The following is a 10,765-nucleotide window of genomic DNA, read 5'->3' as shown; positions in this document are numbered from 1 at the left end:
ACCTTGCACTTATACATTAGTAATTAATTTGTATCTCCTGTCTCCTTGTAAAAACATGAACCATAGGGCCAGCTGAGTGGTTCAGTTGGTTAAGACCTCACTAAAGAGTGCTAGCTCTGAGCAACAGCGGTTCAATTCCCAGCCCTAGCTGAGCTGCCACTGAGCTGCCAACAGGTGGCAGGATGCCTCAGCTAAAAAAATAAAAAAATAAAAGAGTCTCAAAAAAAACAAAAAAAAAAACATGAATGATAGACTTCATGAATAAGCTGTTACTGAATGCTTATTATGTGCCAAGCACTGTGTTTGCCAACATTTACTAAAAGTTTACTTAAAATATATTTATCAAAGATGATGAGCCTCTTTTTCCTTCTTTGTATAGGAGATAGTACTATGGTAGGTATATGTACTGCCTAGAACATAAGGGTGGGAGCATTTTTCTGTTACTGTTCCACTCTGTACATTGTAAGGCAGCTGTCATTGTTGACAAATGACACTAAGCAATACAGTATCTATGTACAATCTTAATGTAATATAAAATGACTGTTTTGCTTTTTGAAGGTTGCTACTAATTTATTTAATAAATATTATACACACACCCAATTCCTTCTGTCATATAATTTGCTTTTTTTTCATTTTCTAAATGATGCAAGCAAAAAAATTAACTTAATGAGTGTTCACTGTGATACCTGACACAAATTTATGACATAATCTGAGATTGAAAAAATAAATAAAATTGTACTTACCATAAAGGACTGCGAGCAGAGACAGTGGCATTACAAGCAGTCCCACCAACATATCAGCAATGGCTAGGGACATTAAGAAGTAATTGGTGGCATTGTGCAGTTTCTTTTCCATGCTTACTGCCATGATAACGAGAATGTTGCCACCTATTGTCAAGATTATGATTATGATGATTGAAAGTGCTGGCCAGTTTTGTACCCCGTCTGAGAATTTGAAGCGTCCACCATCGGAGGTATTGAAAATGTCAGTTACTATAGCTGCAACTGGGCTCACAGAAATATCGCATTGCCAAACCAATAGGCCAATTAGGTGCACACTGAAAATTAAGAAAAAAAAACTAATCAGTTACATATACTATTGCTGAAATCTACTAAATTGCTTATACAAAACAATTGCTTTACCTCAACAATCACAATCATCATCATCATTATCATTTCTACTCTTTTAATTAACCTCAGTGTGTTTTCTTTTTATCCAAAATACTTTAACTGATTGCTTAATGTGAGTCAGGCACTTAGCATACTGAAATATATATGTATTATCTCATTTGATCTCATAGAACAACCTTGTGAGGTCAGTAATGATTTATACATGGTCTGACAATTAAGTTTGCGAACTTGTTGCAGCAACGTTGCTAACCATTTTTTGATATCAGAGGAGTTATTCATTATGAATTGTTACCAACTGGACAATTAACCACGTTTACTGTGGGGCACAAGCTGTGAGCTGACAGGGTCCTCACAGCCTGTGGAACAGTTCAGGGAACGTTCCACCCCCACCGATCCAAGAAGAGAAAAGAATAGCTGAAGCCGCAGGAGCCTCTGCAAAGTGCATAACAAATGTAACCTGCTTGTGCACTCTGAGATGTGCATAACAGGATGTAACTTACTAAGGTCTAACCCAATAAACAGAACCCCTGCAGCTGCTTATTGCTCTCTGCAGCTGCTTGCTACTATATAAGCTTTCTGCAAAAAATAAACTTGACCATTGCTCCGCCATCAGTGGTCACCATCAGCAGTCGGTGGACCTCCCGATTCCAGCTTTTGTCTCTGTGTCTTTCTTTTCTAATCTCCCACCCAGTCCACTTGGGTAGCTTCGGTTGACGAGCGGGTCTTGTCAGTTTACTATTTGGAAGTGCTAAAAAGGATGCTTGAAAAAGTTAGACAAAAACGACCTGAACATTTCACCAACAATTCATGGCTCTTGCATCATGACAACGCACCAATTCACATGACACTGTCTGTGAGGGAGTTTTCAACCAGTAAACAAATAACTGTATTGGAACAATCTCCCTACTCACCCGATCTGGCCCCCAATTACTTCTTTCTTTTTCATTTTTTTTTAAGCTGAGCCATCCTGCTACCTGTTGGCAGCTCAGCGGCTGCTCAGCTCGGGCTGGGAATCGAACCACTGTTGCTCAGAGCTCAAACTCTTGGGCGAGTTCTTATCCAACTGAGCCACTCGGCTGGCCCTTCCCAATGACTTCTTTCTTAACCCAAAGATAAAGGAAATATTGAAAAGAAGATATTTTGATGACATTCAGGACATCAAGGGTAATACTATGACAGCTCTGATGGCCATTCCAGAAAAAGAGCTCCGAAGTTACTTTGAAGGGTGAGTAGACACTGGCATCAGTGCATAGCTTCCCAAGGGGAGTACTTCAAAGGTGACCATAGTGATATTCAGCAATGAGGTATGTAGCACCTTGTCTAGGATGAGTTCGCGAACTTGATTGTCTGACCTCGTACTTATTATGTAGACGAAGAGACTGAGGTTTAGAGAAGTTAAGTGATTTTCTCATGGCAATCTAACCAGTACGTGGCAGGGGAATGGTCCGTACTCAGGTTTCACACATCTCAAAGCCTGTGTTTTAAACTTTCACACTATACAAGTAATCTGAAACCATAGGATTGTTTCATTTGTTGTAATGGTGTATTCCTTATATTTCTAAAATATTAGTTTTTCTAGATATCCTCTAAGACAGAGGTCAGCAAACTCTTGAGATGGAAGAACAGCCAGAGCTATGATAGTTTTATTTTCATTTTCAATTTTACTTCAGAGCCATATGCATGTACCCAAAGATTCGCATGTGGCTCGTGAGCCACAGTTTGCTAACCCCTGATCTAAGATAACTGAAAACAAAGTGAAAGGAGATTTTCTTTGAAGTATCCAGTACCAGGAGAAGAGAATTGGAAATTGCATTTTTTCCCCAAAAACTAAGAAGAAATAAGTTGCCATCAGACCAAATTCAGGCAAGATTCTGAAAGAGGTACAAGGGGTTTGGCAACATTACATATTCATCATTTCTTTTTATGACTCTTCTTACCTTCTCACAGTCACAGAGTCATGTTATGCTGGTTAATTGTTTCTTAACATCTATTTTTTAAATTAAACCTTATTGGGGTAACAATGGTTAGTAAAGTTACATAGATTTCAAATGTACAATTGTGTAATACATCATCTATATATCACATTGTGTGTTCCACATCCAGAGTCAGTTCTCCTTCCATCACCATATATTTGACCCCATTTACCCTCTTCTACCACCCCCCCTTAACCTCTGGTAACACTAAACTGTGTCTATGAGTCTTTGTTTCTTTGTCTGTTTGTCTTGTTCCTTTGTTGCTTTCCGTTTTATCTCCCACGTATGAGTGAAATCATATGGTTCTGTCCTACAAAATTTTCTTCTACCTGATAATCTCCTCATTTCTGTTCTATGTTTCCTGGGCCCTGTTGTATGTCAGAAAATGATTTGTGGTGATGATTAATTCGTATGCATTTGCCTCTTTCGTATGCTGGAAACAAAATCTATTGTCATTTAGAATGTACATTTCTTATGATGGTACTTTGATAGATTCTACTAGAAGGAATTTCAAGCCAGGTTGCAGACTAATTCAAGAGAGAGATGAATATGGTTATGTTTTATACATTTCAAATTAATTTCCCTGATGGTAACATGAGATTTATTCCAGTTACATACATTAAGTGTCTTCTCAAAGTGTCAGTTCTTAAACTGTCTTAAAAAACTAATATTTATTTGCCTTAATACGTTAGATAAGAGAAACTATTCAATATTTCCTACTTAAAATAAATGACTATCATCAGTGAATGACTGTCTAATATGTATTCTGTGTTCAATAATAGATAGTTAATGACTATTAAGCAGCAACAAGGCTATATGTAGTGATTGTTAAACAATGATATTATTTATAAGGAAGAAAATTTCCTCTACTGGTACAATACATGCTGAACATTTTCTATGCAAGAAAGTTGAAATAAGATTATTTCTAGAACTGGGGAGATGGAACACATGACATTACAGCATCCAAAGTCTATGTGTTCTTTATGTAAATGCTTTTATTACATTGTTTCATTTACTTGTACTTTGAACCTGAAATATTATCTCCATACAGGGAAACTATATGTGTGATTTGATTGACTGATTACTCATTATTATCAATCATCAGAGAAACTGACAGTAGTAAAACTAGATGATGTGATTATATTAATCATATCATATCTATACCATTATACACACACACATGCATACACACCATACCTTCTGAATCAAAACTGGAGAACATTTAGTCTGAAAAAATTATTGACATTATTCAAACTTAAGTAAAAATATTGTAATAATGTTCTAGCATATTTAAAAATTATTTTTCTTAATATCTTGTTAATATACTTCTATGTACTTTAAGATAATGAAGAAAAAATGAAAATATTTTGACTTCTTCATTCTTAAAGGGATAGAAAACTAAAACTTCAGACATTTAGCTTAAAATTATTTCCTCATTAGTCAAAGCTTACTGATATTCTAAGCAACATGGAGGGGAGACACGTACATACTAATTTTTGTCAAATAATGAGAAGCAATCAGTAACTTCTTTCAAATGCAGGCCATATTAATTTCCTAGAGCATAAAAAAGCTAAAATAATACATGATTCAAATAATCGATATCATAATTCATCTGTGATTAATATGAATAGAAATTATTGAAATAAATGACTAACTAAAGAGAAACAAGTTATTTGCTCTCAGCTTTGATTATTCTGTCACTATATTTGGCTACATGACCTCAAGAATTTTTTTGACCAGTCACTTAACCTCTTAGAACATAAATTTCCTCATTTGGACAGTGAGGATGCTCTTTATGACATGTTGTGAAAATTAAATGGTGTGAGGTGTGATAAAAAAAATGCAGTGAATGTTGAAATCAAAAAGAAATTATTACAGTAAAAGACACATTGCCATAAATTTTCCTCAAAATACTCCCCCTTGCTTTGAACACACTTATCTCACCATTCTTGCCTCTTTCTGACATAGTTCTGGAAGTCCTCTTTTGTGAGTGTCTTCACTTCATCTTCATTGTGACAATGCTCCTTGTCACACATCGCCTCTGCTATGGCAATTTCTGTCAATTAAAAACATTATGGTGTGTCCTCATCCACTTTATTCACTGAATTGGGCACCATTCAACTTCTGGCTTTTCCCCAAAGTCAAAATGACCATGAAAGGTAAATGTTTTTAATTGATTCAGGACATTGAGGCAGTCACGACAGCGCATCTAAAGACACTCACAAAAGAGGACTTCCAGAACTGCTTTTGGAAGTGGCAAGATCAATAGGATTAGTGTGTTAGAAGCGAGGGGGAGTATTTTGAGGGGGATTAATAGCAATGTGTCTTTTACTGTGATTTTCTTTATTTAAACATTTACCATTTTTTTATTACACCTTGTATGTATAAAAGTCCTGAAAATAGTACTTTTGTCATAGTAGGCCTTCAGCAAATGTTGGAGCTTACACTCTTTTTGTCTTCAAAATTAAACAAAAGTATTTTATAGTAACTATACTCCAACTCATGTAACAGGGGTGCCAAAAAAATGTATGCAAGTGGACACTATGGTCAATGTTGCTCAAGCAATAGTTCGCCATAATCAGAACTGTCTGGACACTGAAGGTAACCACTATGAGCAACTTTTGTAATTGCAGAAGTCAAACATGACTTGTATTTATCTTTTGTTATGCATAGATTGAATATTACAATTTTAGTACAGTTTTCCTTTCTTAAAATGTGTATATATTTTTTGCCACCCTCTGTATTTTAAAATGTGTCAAGAATTTAAGTTCTGATTTTATTTTATTTTATTTTAAGATTTTTATTGGGGAATTAAGGGAAGGAAGAGAGTTGGGGAATCAGGGAAGGGGAACAGACAAGTTGCTGTCCTTTTTTGTTCCTCAGTCTAGTTGTGGAGGATGTCGTTTAACTGGCCCATTGTTGGTATTATGATCATTGCGCTCTTCCTGGCTGAGGCAGATTGGTCACTGGCCATTGGAAGGCTGCTCACACCAGCTGCCTGCTGCTCACGGTAGCTTACAGCGGCCCACTGCAGCAGGGGCTGCAGCCTATGCCGTTACCGGCAGCTCATGGCAACCCAGCTCCAGGTTGAGCTGTTGTTCACCATCTTAGCTGTAGAGGCGCAGCGTCACTGGCCCATATGGGATCTAAACTGGTGGCCCTACTGCTCAGAGCTCGCACTCCCAAGCCAACACTTAACCAACAAGCCACTCGGCCAGCCACTGATATTTTAAGAAGATAACTATTCATTCAGAACTGGGCTCAGTAATTTTAAATCCCGGGCTCTTTTCTGGCCTAGCTGACAAAAAAAAAATGTCCTCTGGCATTTCAATTTTTTTTCTGGTTTAAATTACCTGACAATCATCTCAAGTACTCCTACAAGATTTTATGCTCACAATAATATATTGCAGCTTCAATTGTCATTTGCAGGACTATCCTTATACCTAGAGAATAAGGTCCTAACAGAATATGCAGTCCAACTTCACATTAAGTAAATTGTGGAAACATCTCAATCCTTTCATATTTCTCGAAAAACAGTAGAAGAATGCAGAATGAAATTGTACATAACAAAAATATATGATAAACTATGTCCAATTATGAATTTTATAATTCGAGTATCTTAGAATTTTGGAGTAGAAAACCAATTCAAGTAGTCATCTTGCCTACCTCTACTGGAGATATATATATATATATATATATATATATATATATATATAGTTAAAGAGTCAGTAAGACAAATACTGAATTACTGAAGAAGCTTGTAGAATCTAAATATATCTATTGTGAATTATAAGAGAAAATAATGGTGCTGGAAAAGATCCTTAAATGAGTATTTACTTCATTGCCTTGGTTCTAATTCAGTTGCATTTAATAAATTCTTAATGAGTACTAATTATGGGCAAAGTATATTGAATTTTATTGTAGTTCAATCCTATATTCTATAGTTTTGTAATCAAGAATTGGCTATATTATAATTAAACTTAATTTCTAATATTTACATGCTCAGTGAAATATATACAGTCCTTTTACAAAATAGGAATAATTTAGGTCTTGCTGTTAAAGCTTACATTGTTATTATGCCCAGAGAAGGCTCATAAAATATGTACACAGAAATCAGCAGTTCTCTCTGAACAATGCAAGTAATTTATTCATTGCTATTAAATTTTTAGTGAAAATCTAACTTTACATTCTTAGTAGATAAATTAAACGATAATTTGATTTAAAAGCCTGAATACCTTTTAAGTCTGAGCTCTTCCATTGCATATGACAATGAGCATTATGAGAAGAGATAAATGGTTTTTTTGTTTCTCTTAATAGAATGGGAAACAATTGATATGAATTCCTTAATCTGATACCAGGATAATTTGGTGCCATTTAAAGTAGCCCTATGTTGGGCCGGCCGAGTGGCGCGATGGTTAAGAACTGGCTTGGGACGCCAGAGAGCCCCGGTTCGGATCCCACATATGAGGGCCAGTGACACTGCCCTCCACAGCTTAGATGCTGAACAACAGCTCAACCGGGAGCTGGGCTGCCGTGAGTCGCCGGCGACAGCGTAGGCTGCAGCCCCTGTGGCAGTGGATTGCCATGGGCTACCGTGTGTAGCCAGCAGCCAGTGTGAGCGGCCAGCAGCCGCAGTGAGCAGCCATCCAGAAGCCGGCGACTGATTTGCCTCGCCTGGAAGAGCACAATGATGGTGCCAACTTGGGCCAGTGAAGCAACGTCCTCCACAACTAGACTGAAGAACAAAAGGACAGCAACTTGTCTGTTCCCCTTCCCCCAATTCCCCAGCACTGTTCCCATCCCCCAATTCCCCAATAAAAATCTTAAAAAAATAAAAATAAAGTAGCCCTATGTTTTGATATATAGACCAATGGTTACACATATATGTTGAGTTGACACAGGTGCATGAAACACTTATCCTTTCATTTTCTTATACCTGACTCTTCTTTATCATTGTCCTTCACCCTTTTTTTTCCCTGTCTCTTCTAGTTCTTTTGGAATCACATATCCTTGAGACTGTCATCATTACAATGTACAATGACATCCAAGGTGGGCTACAATGGTGCATATTGCAGAAGATTCAATGTTGATGTACTTTATATCTACACTATTCTGTAAACTTTTTCCTGGATGAACCCTTTTACAGGAATCATAGAGGAGATTGTGTAGAAGCAAGGTGATTGAAGGCTTCTCCACTGTACTGGTCAGAGTTTACAAAGCCCCAGATCTTTTTTTCAATGCCCCATTCCTCAAAGGGTAGGTTTAGAAGAAACTAGTCCTACATTTTACCAAGTTAAATCAAAGATATGCCTGAATTAGATCATGTTTGGAATTGCTCAGTACTTGATTCCAATTCTTTACTTATCCCCTTTATGTTACATTTTAGTGACTTTAGCTACTGGGTCATTGCACTGGGTCATTTTTAAAAAATAGCATTGTTATGGGCTACTATGTGTGGCCAGCAACCAGTGTGAGCGGCCAGCAGCCTCAGTGAGCTGCCTCCCAGAAGCCAGCGACTGATCTGCCTCACCTGGGAAGAGCGCAATGATGGTGCCAACTTGGGCCAGTGAAGCAACGTCCTCCACAATTAGACTGACGAACAAGACGACAGCAACATGTCTGTTCCCCTTCCCCCAATTCCCCAGCACTCTTCCCATCCCCCAATTCCCCAATAAAAATCTTTTAAAAATGGCATTGCTTTCCTCTGTCCAGCTACACCCCCCACTCCTCACTCCCTGACTTCTGATCCATTATTTTGACACCTCATTATTCTCCTTAAAACCAGACGTATAACAACATTTTATTCTCTTGGCTGTTCAGTTCATGCAGAAAGAAAAAGGAAATAATCTTTTAATTTCTGTGTTTTAATTATGGAGAAAGCAACCACAGACACTTGAATTCTTTTTGAATTGAAGGTATTATTACCATATTACTTGTTTGAATACATGAATGGTTGTGTTTAATTGAGGTTCAAATTACTTTTTTCCCATTTATTATTTTTGAATAGGAAACACTTATAATATTAGTCTATTGGAATGAAAGTCACTAATGCAGATTATAGAAAATATAACTGAATGATCATAGAAATGTCTTTTTAACATTTTGAAGCAAGCTACCATAAAAAGTTATCTTTTAAAAAATAATAAGTAATTACTTCCTTACAGGAACGAACGCACCGCTTTCCTTAGGTTCACCATGATTGCTTCAGTCTTAAGCAACCAAAGTTTAAAATTGAGAAGAGGAAGTTTGGATTGGATTCATAATGCCATCCTTTCTGGGGAAAGGAAAAGAAAAAAGAAAAAGAAATTAAAGTTCCAAATTACTTGCATAATAACCAATTAAATAAACTTAAATGTACTTATTAAATAAGAAACAATCAATACTAAATTTAGCAAACAGATAAGCATGTTATATCATGTAAATGATTAAAAATGGCAAAGAGAATAGAATTTTCATTATCTTCCAACATATGACCATTATAGTTTTTCTAAAATTTCATGTATACTCTTTATTTATGTGGGACTTCCACTAAATGTCCCCCAGTGGAGAACACATAGCTTCAAATGAGTGTTTGTTTTGAGAAAGAAATTAAGAATATATGTTTCTTAATTTGCAAACCTTTGGGAGACAGTTTGTGATCTAATAATAAAATAGCATATATAAAGTAAAAAGGTTTCATCTTATAGGTACATGGGAAACTAAAACAAGTATTAAGCATTTTTATAAAGTGAACATATTTTGTACATTTCTAACTATTTTTCTTCAAAGTGAAACTATCTGTATTTACATAGATAGCTTTATTTATACTTTTGCCTTAACCAACAATATTCTCCAGAGGGCAGAAACAGGTTTGTACAAAAGTAAATGAGTCGGTAAAGTTTACTATGTTAAATATAGCAACCACCGTATGTACCAACTAGTTACTAACCAGTAGATAGCACGTTACAGTCAGGGTACATGGAATAATGCTGAAAATTGCAAACAAAAGGTCAGTTGCACTGCATGATAAACAAAAATCTTTAGCTTCTTTTATTAAGAGGTGGCAATGTGTGTTCAAAGTTACTACGAAGGAAACATGAAAACTCTCCAAACAACTTATCAAAGCATTTCAGAATGAACACCTTGGATTTCTGTAGGCTATTTTTCAAGGAGTTATTTGATTCATTGCAAAACCCCACCAGATATTTACATAGCAGATTATTCACCACTTAGCATGCACTATATTAGTATGCTAAAATGTTGGCTAAGAGGTGACTGGATGCAAGTTTGCTGAGAAACTCTGCTGCACACTGTGGAAATAGCATCTTACAGAGTGGAACCTATTACTGTCAATCTTTGCATTGACTTCAAAGAAATACTTAATGTGAGTTCTAGTGATTAACATAGAGACCCTTTGGTTTTTGCCTAATGATTCCTAACTGGGAATAGAATAGGTAAACCTCTCTGTTCTTCATCTTGTTTTTTAGATATCTTCTATTTAGGATTTTGACTATATTCTCTTCCCACACCAAACATCTAAGTCTATTTGTTTCTGGGATTATAAGCTATTACAAGAGTCAAATTTGTGATGTTGTTAAGTTTGCATGCAGTGGGCTGTCAATAAGAAAAATGTAGTGTGTGTGTGTGTGTGTGTGTGTGAGAGAGAGAGAGAGAGAGAGAGAG

At 36.3% G+C, this 10,765-nt stretch overlaps 1 protein-coding gene across 1 annotated transcript; it reads right to left on the bottom strand.

The window, feature by feature from the left end:
* Nucleotides 1-743: 743 nt before the first annotated feature.
* On the bottom strand, nt 744-9,325 carry LOC109376340 (5-hydroxytryptamine receptor 2C-like; the record flags this gene model as incomplete). The annotated part of the gene is made up of 2 exons (XM_019632239.1): nt 9,266-9,325; nt 744-1,057 (listed from the first exon to the last, which is right to left on the bottom strand). Coding segments are annotated over exons 1-2 (349 nt in total), but the record flags the coding sequence as incomplete, so codon positions are not given.
* Nucleotides 9,326-10,765: the final 1,440 nt, after the last annotated feature.

Source organism: Hipposideros armiger, unplaced genomic scaffold (assembly GCF_001890085.2).
Source record: "Hipposideros armiger isolate ML-2016 unplaced genomic scaffold, ASM189008v1 scaffold_1104, whole genome shotgun sequence".
Lineage (NCBI taxonomy): Eukaryota > Metazoa > Chordata > Mammalia > Chiroptera > Hipposideridae > Hipposideros > Hipposideros armiger.
The sequence above is the reverse complement of the archived record's forward strand: the minus strand, read 5'-3'. Positions and strand labels throughout refer to the sequence as shown.